The 13,928-nt window shown below is 51.5% G+C and overlaps 1 protein-coding gene across 1 annotated transcript; it reads right to left on the bottom strand.

Annotated features, from left to right (window-relative positions):
- Positions 1 to 4,908: 4,908 nt before the first annotated feature.
- PGLYRP2 (peptidoglycan recognition protein 2) lies at positions 4,909 to 13,687 on the bottom strand. Its single transcript, XM_032271534.1, has 5 exons — positions 13,144 to 13,687; positions 9,276 to 10,346; positions 7,701 to 7,911; positions 5,825 to 6,122; positions 4,909 to 5,016 (listed from the first exon to the last, which is right to left on the bottom strand). Exons 1-5 carry the CDS (start codon positions 13,205 to 13,207, stop codon positions 4,927 to 4,929), a joined length of 1,734 nt encoding a protein of 577 aa, XP_032127425.1. The 5' UTR covers positions 13,208 to 13,687; the 3' UTR covers positions 4,909 to 4,926.
- Positions 13,688 to 13,928: the final 241 nt, after the last annotated feature.

Below are 13,928 nucleotides of genomic sequence, written 5' to 3'. Positions count from 1 at the left end.
ATCATGCCTGTGAATAGACAGGGTGCTCCAGTCTGAGTGACATAGGGAGACCTCGTATCTATCTTTTTTTTTTTCTTTTTCCCCGCCTGCCCTAGGGAGACCCCACCTCTAAAAAAATGATAAATTTTAAAACCCCCCAAACAATGACAGGTATACACTTTGTGATTCCATTTATATAAAGTTCTAAAGCAGGGAAAACCATGTGTAACAAGTCAGGATGTCAGTTTCTTTTGGAGGCACAGTGGCTGGGAAGAGGTTACAAGGGGGGACTTCTGGAAGATGGCCAGGTTTATTATTACTCTTATTATTATTTATTTATTTATTGAGAAGGCATTTTGCTCTGTCTCCCAGGCTGCAGTGCAGTGGCACGATCTCGGCTCACTGCAACCTCTGCCTCCCAGATTCAAGTGATTCTTCTGCCTCAGCCTCCTAAGTAGCTGAGACTACAGGTATGCACCACCATACGTGGCTGATTTTTTTGTATTTTTGGTAGAGACAGCGTTTCACCACATTGGTCAGGCTGATTTGGAACTCCTCACCTCAAATGATCTGCCCGCCTCAGCCTCCCAAACTGCTGGAATTACAGGCATGAGCCAACATGTTCGGCCCTTATTATTATTATTATATATAAATGAGTTCTGTAAAAATAATATAGATTTCATAAAATAAAAATATTATTTGTATTACATAGTAATACAAATAATATATATATATATATATATATATATTTTATTTTTTTTTTTTTTTAGAGACGGGATTTTCGCTCTTGTTACCCAGGCTGGAGTGCAATGGCACGATCTCGGCTCACCGCAACCTCCGCCTCCTGGGTTCAGGCAATTCTCCTGCCTCAGCCTCCTGAGTAGCTGGGATTACAGGCACGCACCACCATGCCCAGCTAATGTTTTGTATTTTTAGTAGAGACGGGGTTTCACCATGTTGACCAGGATGGTCTCGATCTCTTGACCTCGTGATCCACCCGCCTCGGCCTCCCAAAGTGCTGGGATTACAGGCTTGAGCCACCGTGCCCAGCCTACAAATAATATTTTTAATAATATAAATATTAGTTTTTATAGATGAGGTCTGTCATCCAGACTGGAGGGCAGTGGCACCGTCACAGCTCACTGTAACCTCTAACTTCTGGGCTCAAGAAATCCTCTTACCTCAGCCTCCTGAGTAGCTGGGACTACAGCTGCATGCCACCACACCTGGCTGATTAATTTTTTTTGTTGTTTTTTCTTTGTAGAGATGGGGGTCTCAATTTGTTACCCAGGCTGGTCTTGAACTCCTGGAGTCAAGTGAGACCCCCAAATAGCTGGGATAATAACCGCATGCTACCACGCCTGGCCTATTTTTTGTTGTTGCTGTTGAGGTGAAATTCACATAACGCAACACATTTAGCATGTTCTTTCTTTTTTAATATGATTTTTTTTTGAGACAGGATCTTGCTCTGTTGGCCAGGCTGGAGTACAGTGGCACAATCACAGCTCACTTCATCCTCAACCTTCTGGGATAAGCGATCCTCCCACCTCAGCCTCTTCAGTAGCTGGGACTACAGGTGCACGCTACCTGGCTAATTTTTAACTTTTTTTTTTTTTTTTTTTTTTTTTGTAGAGATGGGAGTCTCACTACGTTGCCCATGCTGGTCTCTAGTTCTTGGGTTCAAACAATCCTCATGTCTCAGCCTCCCAATGTGCTGGGAATACAGGAATAGCCTGAGCCACTGTGCCCAGAGAGATGAAGCCTTGTTCCATCACCCAGGCTGAAGTGCAGTGACTATTCACAGGCATGATTGTGGCTCACTGCAACCTTGAACTCCTGGGCCCAGGCAATCCTCCTGCCTCAGCCTCCCGAGTTGCTGGGACTGCAGGTGCATGCCACCATGTCTGGCTAATTTTAATTTTTTTTTTTTTTTTTAAAGAGACAGGGTCTCACTCTGTTGCCCAGGCTTGTCTTGAACTCCTGTGCTCAGACAGTCCTCCTGCCTCAAGCCTCCATAGTGGCTGGTACTGCAGGTGTGTGCTGCCATGCTTGGCTTAACATGTTCTGTTTCCTGAGCTGGGTCCTGGTTACATGGGTGTGTGCTGTTGTGAAAATTCATCAAGCTGTGCACTTGGAAGCTCTTTCGGTTTCCTTCCTTCCCTTCCTCCCTCCCTCTCTCCTTCCTCCCGCCCTCCCTCCCTTCCTTCCTTCCTTTCTCTTTCTTTCTTTCCCTCTCCTCCCTGCCTTCCTTCCTTCTTTCCTTCCTTCCTTCCTTGGTGGAGTCTTGCTCTGTAGCCCAGGCTGGAGTGTAGTGGTGTGATCTCGGCTCACTGCAACCTCCACCTCCCAGGTTAAAGTGATTCTCCTGCCCCAGCCTCCTGAGTAGCTGGGATTACAGGTGCCAGCCACCACACCTGGCTAATTTTTGTATTTTTAGTAGAGATGGGGTTTCACCATCTTGGCCAGGCTGGTCTTGAACTCCTGAACTCATGATTCACCTGCCTCGGCTTCCCAAAGTGCTGGGGTTACTGGCATGAGCCACTGCACCTGGCTCGGAGCACTTTCTTGTATCTTTTTTAGGCTTCCACAGATGTTTACTTGAAAGCCAGAGGTGAGTAAATGCTATTCTGAGGAATAAATGAGTCAGCATAAATCCAGTCCAGGCACCAAGTACCAGCTGGCCCCTCTCCCTCTGTGTGACCTCAGGCAAGTCATTTCCTCTCTCTGAGCCTCAGTTTCCTTATTTGTACAAGATGATAACATCAGTTTCAAAAGAGTCACGTAAGCCTTTGTCTAGTCAACAAATGTTTCCTGAGTGCCTATTACGTGTTGGGTGCTGGAGAAGCCACAGAGAACTAACCAAGCTTGGTTTCTGCCTTCCTGGAGCTCACAGACAATGGAGGTAGATAAGATCCTAAACTCTGAACATGGGACATTTCTAGCCGGTAAGGAGGACCTAGAAGGAAATAGACTGCAGTGGATGCTCAGCAAAAATGCCACTCTTTGAGCTGGAAAAATCAGGGAGGACTTCCCTGAGGAGGTAACATTTGCAGCCATTTGTATCTAGCAGATACAGTCCAATGTAACCAGCATTCCAAAAGTGTCAATGAATTAACATGTCCCTGAAAGCAGCCCTCACTTGATAACTGATGGGAGCTAGTGTATAAACACCCCAGCTCCCTCAACCCTTGTGTGGGATGACTCTGAGGTATGTGTCCCATGCTCTCCCCCAGGTGTCCCCAGTGAGACTGAGCTCTTGTTGCCTACAGTGGAAATTTGCTTGAAAACACATTCTTTCCTGGCTGCCTCCAGTTCTCCGCCTGGGCTCACCTCTCTTTTTTTTTTTCTTTTTCTTTCCCTCTCTCCCTCCCCGCCTTCTTTCCTCTTTCTTTTATTCCTTTCTTTTCTTTTCTTTTTTATTATACTTTTTCTGGGGACACGTGCAAATGGTGCAGGTTTGTTACATAGGTATACACGTGCCATGGTTGTGGTTTGCTGCGTCCATCGCCCCGTCATCTACATTAGGTATTTCTCCTAATGCTATCCCTCCCCAATCCCCCCTACCCCCTGCTATTCCTCCCCTGGCCCCCCACCCTCCAGGCCCCAGTGTGTGATGTTCTCCTCCCTGTGTCCGTGTGTTTTCGTTGTTCAACACCCACTTATGAGTGAACACATGCGGTGTTTGGTTTTCTGTTCTTGTATCAGCTTGCTGAGAATGATGGTTTCATATCCTTTGAAGGGACATGGATGAAACTGGAAACCATCATTCTCCACCTTCCTTTCTTTTCTTTGAGACAAGGTCTCACTCTGTTGTCCAGGCTGGAGTACAGTGACACGATCATGGTTCACAGCAGCCTCGACCTCGTGGCCCCAGCAATCCTCCCACTTCAGCCTCCGGAGTGGTTGGGACTACAGGCACACACCATTATGCCTAGATTTTTTTTAATTTTTTTTATTTTTAGGCAGAGTTTTGCTCTGTTGCCAGGCTGGAGTGCAGTGGCACGATCTTAGCTCACTGCAACCTCCACCTTCCAGGTTCAAGCAACTCTCCTGTCTCAGCCTTCCAAGCAACTGGGACTACAGGCACACACTACCATGCCCAGCTTTTTTTTTTTTGAGTTGGAGTCTCACTCTGTCACCCAGCCAGGAGTGCAAAGATGTGGTTTCAGCTCACTGCAACCTCTGCCTCCCAGCATCCTGCCTCAGCCTTCTCAGTAGCTGGGACTACAGGCATGTGCCACCACACCTGGCTAATTTTTGTATTTTTAGTAGGGACAAGGTTTCACTATGTTGGCCAGGCTGGTCTTGAACTCCCGACCTCGTGATCTGCCCGCCTCAGCCTCCCAGAATGGTGGGATTACAGGCATGGGCCAATGCACTCAGCCCTTTTTTTTTTTTTTTTTTTGACATGGGGTCTCACTCCATCACTCAGGCTGGAAGTGCAGTGGTGCGATTTCAGCTCATTGCAACCTCTGCCTGCTGGGCCCAAGTAATCCTCCTACCTTAGGCATGCGCCACCACACCTGGCTAATTTTTTAAATTTTTGCTAGAGATGGGGTTTTGCCATTTGGCCAAGCTGGTCTCAAACTTTTCAGCTCAGGTGATCCACCCTCCTCAGCCTCCCAAAATGCTGGGATTACAGGCGTGAGCCACTGTGCCCTGCTATGCCTGGATAATTTTAAAGATTTTTTTGCAGAAATGGGATTTCACTCTGTTGCCCAGGCTGGTCTCAAACTTCTGAGCTCAGGCAATCCTCTTGCCTTAGCATCCCAAAGTGCTGGGATTACAGATGTGAGTGAGCCACTGTGCCCTGCCCTGGGATCTCCTCTCAATAAACTACTTGGCTAGAATTATTGTCTTAAAGTCTGCTTCTGGGAAAACCCAAACTAAGACAATGTGTGCAAACACAGATGATGCATGAACAGAGACTTTCTTTCCATGCTGTCTTTATTGGAGGTCTGAGGCAGGCAGGGTCAATAGGGATGGCTCCCTCCTGGATCTCTGAGAGACACTCCTGGCAGGCCTTGTCTTCACATTCTGGAAAAGACAAAAGAGCGTGAGGCTTGTGGGTGGTTGTGTGTGGCTGGGTCTGCCCTCCTGGTGGTAGAACCCTGGATCAGCGAGGGGACAGTGTCCCAAATGAGAGTTGGGGACGAAGCCAATTATAGGCCAAGATAGGTATGCTTGTATAGCTTAATGAAATGAAGTGGCACTATGTAGGTAGCACGAGACTGTCCAGGTATGATTCTAAAATTGTTTTAGTGATGGCGATCAAGGGCTGGGATGAGGTCATCAGGCCAAAGTTGCGCTGGCATAAGAGTAGTCATCTGGAGGTTAAGGAGTCAGGGACAAAACAAGCATCCTCAGAGTTGAGATTGGGCAGAGAATTGCAACACAGGATTAAGAGCTGGACAGAGGCTATGCAGGCAAAGGGTCACAGCCTAGGTTCGTGTTGTGTGGACAGAGGGCCTTTGGGTAGGCTCAGGGCTCCTGAGGGTGGTGCAGGCTGATGGGTTGTGGCTTGGGTAGAGTTTATGAAGGCCAGGCTGAGGTTGTGAGGGCAGAGTCAGGGTCCATGCCCTGGCTGGAAAAGTAGAGGTATTAGGAGCTGGGAAAGCACAAGCTGGCTGGGTCCCGCGCTAAGCTGAGGCTGCACAGGCAGAAGTCACAGGATCAGGGATGCTGCCCGCAGAGTGACCCGCGAAGGCTGGGCCTGGGTTGCCTGAATAGACTGCAGGGAAGTAGGGGGCCTGGCTGGCACAGCAGTTACAGGCAGGCAGCTCTCCTGGAGCTGGTGCAGACTGAGGGGCGGCGGGCCCCGGGGGTGCAGGCGGGGCAGACTCACCGCAGTGAAATGCGGCCAGGTGCGCAGCTGGTCGAAGAGCGCGTCGCCGGGGCAGTCGGTGCGCACCAGCTGGCGGTGACCCAGCAGCGCGTAGTCGGGCCGCAGGAGGCCGGCGCGCACCGCACAACTCGGGAGCGTGTCGCGCACCGTGCGCAGAGCGGCCTCGGTGGGTAGAGCCGCGGTGTAATTGCCCACGATGGCCACGCCGAAGCCGCGGGAGTTGTGACCGAGCGTGTGCGCGCCTACCCAGTACCAGCCGCGTCCCTCGTACACGTAGCCGTCCGAGCCCACCACGAAACTGCGGAGGGAAGGGGAAAGCAAGCACCACAAGGCGTGAGGGGGGCCCCGGCCCTTTTCCGCTCCCCTCCTCTAGTCCGCCGCTGTGCCAAGGGCCACTGACCCCAAGCCCCTCGCGGTCGCGCAGTCTCTGTCCCATCTAGCTGTGTCCCACTCTCACACCAGCTGCCACTCCAGAACCGTTCGGTTTCTCTGGATCCGCCCTTCAGTGCTGGCACGCCCCCTTCTGCTCTCCTCCTCCCACGCTCTGCCTTTTTTTTTTTTTTTTTTTGAGAAGGAGTCTGGCTCTGTCACCCAGGCTGGAGTGCAGTGGCACGATTTCGGCTCACTGCAACCTCCGCCTCCTGGGTTCAAGCGATTCTCCTGCCTCAGCTTCCTTAGTAGCTGGGATTAGAGGCGCCCGCCACTACGCACAGCTGATTTTTGTATTTTTAGTAGAGACAGGGTTTCACCATGCTGGCCAGCTGGTCTCGAACTCCCAACCTCAGACGATCCTCGGCCTCCCAAAATGCTGGGGTTACAGGCGTGAGCCACCGCGTCCGGCCCCCTGCCTTTTCTCAAGTCCAGTTCTTCCGCAATTCAGAGCGCTTTTCTGTTTTTTGGGGGGGCTTTTTTTCCTTTCTTCTTCTTCATCTCTCTCTCAATCGCTCGCTCGCTTTTTCTTTCTTTCTTTTTTGGGATGGAGTTTCGTTTTTGTCGCCCAGGCTGGAGTGTAAGGGCGCTATCTCGACTCACTGCAACCTCCGCCTCCCGAGTTTAAGCGATTCTACTGCCTCATCCTCCCCAGTAGCTGGGATTATAAGGAACTCCTGACCTCAGGTGATCCGCCTGCCTCGGCCTCCCAAAGTGCTGGGATTACAGCCGTGAGCCACCGCACCCAGCCTTGTGTTTTTTTTGTTTGTTTGTTTTGGTTAGATTTTTCTTTTCTTTCTTTCTTCTTTTCGAGACGGGTTCTTGCTCTGTCGCCCAGGCTGGAGTGCAGAGATGCGATCATAACTCACTAAAGCCTAGAAAACCTGGGCTCCAGCGATCTTCCCACCTTAGACTAACGAGTAGCCGGGACTACAGGCCTGCAACACCACCCCCGGCTTTTTTTTTTTTTTTTTTTTTAATTTTTTTCATTTGTAGAGATGGTGGTGGTGGTGGGGGTCTTCCTATATTGCTCAGGCTGGTCTCGAACTCCTGGGCTCAAGCGATCCTCCCGTCTCAGCCTCCCAATGTGGTGAGATTACAGGCGGGAGCCACCTCACCCCGCCTCCTTGTCTGTTTTAGGCCATCTCTGCCTGGCCTCAGACCCAGACTCTACCACTGGTCCCGCTCCTCTCCCAGATCCCGCCTCCTGCCCCAGTTCTCTACCCTTACCGGAGTCCCACCTTTTAGCTAGTCCTGGTTCCTGTTAAGGCCACGCCCCTAGCCTAGGCCACACCACCTCTCCAACTTGGCTCCACCTATCAGGACTCCTCCTCGGTCTTACCAGCTTTCCTCGGATTCAAGCCCAGCCCCCTGCATCAGGCTGCGCCCACTCAGACCCCACCCCCTGACGTGAGCCCCGTCTCCGCCCCGGCCGGGCCCCTCCCACCTGTAGCCGATGTCCTCCCAGTCTTGCGTGTCCTGGTGGTAGCGCTGCATGGAGCGCATGTTGGCTGCGCAGCGCGCGAAGTCCGTGCACGGTGGGGCAGGCACGTAGGTGTGATGCACGTACAAGAATCCCAGTGGCAGATGCAGCGGCGTCGGGCGGCCCCTATAAGGCGCCGCTCCCCAGCGGCAGCGGGGGTGGATGGCCGGGCATCCTACAGGCAAGGGGGTTCAAGGCTGGGGTCAGGAAGTGTTTCTCTGCCTGCCCCCTTCACCCCCATTAAAGCACACATACAGACCATCCCCCAGCCTCCTCTCAGAGTTAGAAAGAGTCCAGTCTCACCCCACATTAGTCCTCCCTGGGGACCAACTAAATGTACCCAACTAAATCTATTTTATTTTTATTAAAAAAAAAATTGGGGGTGGGTGGGGCGAAGTGTCTCACACCTGTAATCCCAGCACTTTGGGAGGACAAGTCGGGCGGATCACCTGAGGTCAGGAGCTCCAGACCAGCCTGGCCAAAGTGGTGAAACCTTGTCTCTACTAAAAACACAAAAATCAGCTGGGCATGATGGCACGTGCCTGTAATCCCAGCTACCTGGGAGGCTGAGGCAGGAGAATTGCTTGAACCCAGGAGGTGGAAGCAGCAGTGAGCTGAGATCACACCACTGAACTCCAACATGGGCAAGACACAGCAAGACTCTGTCTCAAAAAAATTAAAAAAAGAATGCCTTTTGGCTGGGTGCCGTGGCTCATGCCTGTAATGCCAGCACTTTGGGAGGGCGAGGTGGGTGGATCACCTGAGGTCAGGAGTTCAAGACCCGCCTGGCCAACATGGTGAAGCCCCATATCTACTAAAAATACAAAAATTAGTCGGGTGTGGTGGTGCATGCCTATAATCCCAGCTCCTCAGGAGGCTGAGGCAGGAGAATCGCTTGAACTTGGGAGGCAGAGGCTGCAGTGTGCCGAGATCGAGCCATTGTACTCCAGCCTGGATGACAAGAGCAAAAGTCTGTCTCAAAAAAAACAAAAACAAAAATAAAATAATGTCTTTTGCAGCAACATGGATGGAACTGGACGCCATTATCTCAAGTGAAACAAGTCAAACACAGAAAGACAAATACCATAAGTTCTCACTTTTAAAAGGGAGCTAAACAATGTGTAGACATGCATGTGTGGAAAGATAGACAGTGGAGATTCAGAAGGGTGGAGGGAGTGAGGAGGGAGGATGACGACAGATTGCTTAATGGGTCACTGTATGTTATTGGAGTGATGGATACCCTAAAACCCCAGACTCCACCACGATGCAATCTGTGTGAGTAACAAAGTTACACTTGTACCCCATAAATTAATGCAAATGAATACAATGAAACAAAACAAAATTAGATGAACTCCTATTCATCCCTCAAGGCCCATCTCTAGCATTTCCTCGTCTGTGCAGCTGTCCCACCCACCTCCAACCAGATTCTTTATTGTCCTCTCTGGACTCGTCTAGTCCTCAACGTCCCTGAACACATGAGGTTGGGGGGCATCTGCATCTGTCATGGTAAGGGTCACAGGGTGTGGGGAACCTCCTCACCCAGGAAGGCCTCTGTGAACTCCTTGGTAGCATTGGTGGCCACCTGGGCCAGGCGTTCCTGGCTCATGTGCTGAAGCTGGGGGTGTACCGGCTCCAGCCTCTGTAGCAGGACAAGGGTTCCCCACACCTGCTGGGCCAGGAGGGGGGCTGAAGTCAGAGCAGCCCCATTCTGCCGTCGGAAGTTGCTGCGGAACCCTGGGTCTCCAGCCACCCCAGCCCCATAGTACTGGCTCAGCAAGTGGCTGAGGGACGGCTGGGGCTCAGGAGTCCGGCTCAGGTAGTCTCCAAGGATGAACCCATCCAGGGCACCATTGAGGAAGGCCATGGTTAACAGAGATGCCCTGGGGTCCAGGAGCCTAAAGGTCTGAGGGACAGAGAGCTGGTCCCAGCAGCCCTCACTTCCCAGGCCTGGATGACTCTGGGTCTGGGAACCTGGGAGGAAGGTCAGGCCCAGGTTTCCAGCCAGGGTGACTGCCAGGAGGCTGTCCACCGTGGTCGGGGGGGACTTGGCTTTGGCATCTGGCAAGGAAGCTTGGACATCTGGAGAGCCTGTTGTAGCATCGGGAGAGTTGGTTCCAATATTTGCAGTGGTGACATCTGGAGCAGCATCCCTGAGTCCTGGGGAGGAGGGGGCTCTTCCATCTGGAGCAATGGCTGCAACATCTGGAAAGGTGACTCCAGCCACCCGAGAGGCAGCTGTGCTGTCCAAGGGCAAGTTTATGACCCTGCGCCCTTGCAGCCCTGCCTGCAGCCCCGCCAGCAGAGGCTCCACAGCCACGGTCGAGCCATCGGGTGCCAGCACCACCCCGTATTCCTGCCCGTCTCGTACACCATGTCGAGCCACCTCCTTGGTCAGGCCTTGCAGTTCTGGGCTCAGTGAGTAGGGATCCAGCTCTGCAGCATCCAGGCTCCGTGCCCCCAGCAGGAAGTGGTAGAGGTGATTGTAGGGGCCAGAGCTTGGGCCTGACAGCAGCCATGCAGAAACTTTGTGGCTGGCCTTGACAGCCGGCGCCTTCTGCTCCAGCTCAGCCAGGGCCTGGATGACAGACTTCATGAGCAGCGGCAGGGAGGCTGCAGGAGGAAAGAATGTGTTAGCCCAGCTCCACCCATTCCTGAGCCTTCTTATATTGATTCCACACCTTCCCAATGCTCCCAGCTCTCCATCTGATAACCCCATGACCCCCAACACTATCCTTTTACAGATGAGGAAACTGAGGCACACAGACTGTGGCCTGTTGGTTAAGAAACTCAGACTGTCTGTGAGTACTGGGGAGCCACGGCAGGATTATGAGCAGGAGAGAGATGTGACCAGCTTGGCATCCTAAGACTAGTTTCTTAAACTTAGATTTGTTTATTTGGCTGCCATAAGGAAATGGATTTTTAGGGTGCTAGAACAGAGAAGGGAGACACTGTGGAGGTGAGAGATGAAGGTGGCAGAAGGCAGGTAGTGACATTGTAGTGGGCAAAAGCAGAGGAGTCCTGAGATCTTGAGAGGAAGAGATGGACAGCCTTTAGTGATGGATCGAAGTTACAAGTTGGGGATGTAGAGGAAGAGGTATTTGGAAAGATGCCTGGGGCTGGGTGCGGTGGCTCACACCTATAATCCCAGCACTTTGAGAGGCCAAGGCAGGTGGATCACCTGAGGTCAGGAGTTCGAGACCAGCCTGGCCAACACCGTGAAACCTGGTCTCTACTAAAAATACAAAAATTAACTGGGCATGTTGGCACACACCTGTAATCCCAGCTACTCAGGAGGCTGAGGTGGGAGAATCACTTGAAAAAAAAAAAAAAAGGCAAATCCTGCCCCTGCCACTTCCTTGCTGTGTGACTTTGGGCAGGTAATTTAACCTCTCTGTGCTTCAGATGCCTCATCTGTAAAGGGACATTATCTTAGTCCCTTTGTGCTTCATGTGGAGGTGGAGGTTGCAGTAGGCTGAGATCATGCCATTGCACTCCAGCCTGGGCAACAGAGTGATACTCTGTTTCCAAAAAAAAAAAAAAGCCTAGGTGCAGTGGCTCACACCTGTAATCCCAGCACTTTGGGAGGCTGAGGTGGGTAGATCACTTCAGGTTGGGAGTTCAAGACCAGCCGGTAAAACATGGTGAAACCCTGTCTCTACTAAAAATACAAAAATTAGCTGGGCATTCCGGCACACAACGGTAATCCCAGTTATTCAGGAGGCTGAGGCAGGAGAATTGCTTGAACCCAGGAAGTGGAGGTTGCAGTGAGCCGAGATCCCCCACTGCACTCCAGCCTGGGTGACAGAGTGAGACCACATCTCAAAAAAAAAAAAAAAAGAAAAAAAAGAAAAAAGAAAAAGAAAAAAAGAAAGAAAGATGCCTGGGAGGCAGTGGGTGGAACAGGACAGGGTTGTGTCCTGTTGGGGAAATATCAGTTGCTAAACTGCAAACCTAGAAATGCTAAGTAAGGCTCAGAGCTGGTTCAGGGATGGGTCATCCAATAATAGCTAACATTCAGTAAACATTTACTATGTACTAGCTACTAGTCTAGCTGACTTATATATTATAATTTAACTCATTTAATCTTCACAGCCCTTGTGAGGTAGGTCCTATTAGCCTCTGTCTTAGTACATTGGTGCTGCTATTACAGAATATCTGAGGTTGAGTAATTTATAAAGAACCGAAATTTGGCCTGGGGTGGTGGGTCAGGCCTGTAATCCTAGAACTTTGGGAGGCTGAGGTGCAAGGATCACTTGAGGTCAGGAGTTTGAGATCAGCCTGGTCAACAGAGTGAAACCTTGTTTCTACTAAAAATACAAAAGTTAGCCGGGTGTGGTGGTGGACGCCTGTAATCCCAGCTACTTGGGAGGCTAAGGCAGGAGGATCTCTTGAACCCGGGTGGTGGAGGTTGCAGTGAGCTGAGATCGTGCCGCTGCACTCCAGCCTGGGTGGCAGAGTGAGATTCCGTTTCAAAAAAAAAATAACAGAGGCATCCAAGATCAAGGTGCTGGCATCTGGACTTCCCAGCTTGCAGAATTGCAAGAAAGTAAATTTCTCTTCTTTACAAATTTTCTTGATTTCAGGTATTCTGATATAGAAGCACAAAGGGACTAAGATAGTGTCCCTTTACAGATGAGGCATCTGAAGCACAGAGAGGTTAAGTTACCCGCGTAAGGTCACACAGCAAGGAAGTGACAGAGACAAGATTTGCCTTTTTTTTTTTTTTGAGATGGAGCCTCACTCTGTCATCCAGGCTGGAGTGCAGCAGTGCTCAGATCACTGCAACCTCCACCTCCTGAGTTCAAGTGATTTTCCAGGCTCAGCCTCCCAGAGTAGCAGGAATTACAGGTGCCTGCCACCATACCTGGCTAGTTTTTGTATTTTTAGTAGAGATGGGGTTTCACCATGTTGGCCAGGCTGGTCTTGCACTCCTGACCTCAAGTGATCTGCACGCTTCGGTCTCCCAAAGTGTTGGGATTACAGGCGTGAGCCCCTGCGCCCAGCCAGAGGCAGGATTTGAATCTAGGAAGTCTTACTTGCCGCACTCTCCTCTCTAGAATCTAGGTTCCTCACCAGTCCACCACCTCATTCCTCTGTAGCGTTGTTCTTCTGTGCCTAAAAAGCCCTTTCTTGCTTCTCCACCAAATCAATTCTTTCTTCCTATCCTAGCTCCTATGTCTCCCCCTCCAGGAAGCCTTCCCTACTTTTGCTCCCCAGGCCCCAGATTCCTCCCGCTATCCTTGCCCTGACTCTGTGGGGCTGTGACTATCTATGTCTCCATGCTGGAGGTTCTTTGAGAGCTTGAGTCTCCAGCCTCACTTCATGCAGGACCAGACACAGACGAGACACCAGTATACCTTCCGCAGAGCCAAGAGGTTTGGTTTCAGAACTCTGCCCCCTGACTCACCTGCCCCTGGGTCTGACCACAGTAGCAATCCGAGTAGGATCCAGATGACACGCTGGGCCACCATTGCAGGATTCCAGTTTCCAAGGGATATTCCCGGTTGGCCTCAGCAGAGAACCTCAGCGGTGCTGGACGGAGACAGGCACAGAGAACTGAGCAGAGCCTTTGGCCACTGTCAAAGTTCAGCGGCTAATGACAGACCTGCCTCTTGTAGAGCTGTGGGCGGGAGGCAGCAGGGATATGGGGCAGTGAACCCCGGGTCAAGGTCATCGGGGCCTTGCAGCCTCCCCCAGTCTCTCCTGTCCCTCCTCGGCTGAGGTCAGTGTTCAGTAAGCCAGGCCCATCCCCAGAGGGGCCTGGCGACCAGGTGGTTCAGACTCCATAAACTCTGCCCATTCTCCAGAGAGATAGACCGAGGCCAACCCAGCAAACCCTGTCCCCTCTCCAGAGTGACAGCTCTGTAGCCCCTGCTGGCCACCAGAGGGGACTCTCAGCTGCCGCCTGCTGTACTGGTAAGACTGGCTGTGTTGGGGGAGGAGAGAGGAGCAGAGGCCTGAAGTTGGCACTGCCTCCCGCTTTTTTTTTTTGCAACCAACATTTCAGGCTCAGGCAGAGCATGGGTGCGGGGGCTGAGGATGGTATTTGCTGAGGCCCACTCCGAGCCCACAGGGTCCAGGAGCTGTCACCTCTCATCCAGTTCCAGCCCCAGATTCCACGCCATCAGCAGTAGCTTAGAGCGCACCTTGAGCTTGAGTGTTCAGGAGCCTGGGATTGTCGCAGGAGCTGGC

This window comes from Sapajus apella, unplaced genomic scaffold, assembly GCF_009761245.1.
Source record: "Sapajus apella isolate SASKATOON/1434 unplaced genomic scaffold, GSC_monkey_1.0 scaffold237, whole genome shotgun sequence".
NCBI lineage: Eukaryota > Metazoa > Chordata > Mammalia > Primates > Cebidae > Sapajus > Sapajus apella.
Note: the sequence above shows the minus strand (reverse complement) of the source record. Positions and strands in the feature narration are given on the sequence as shown.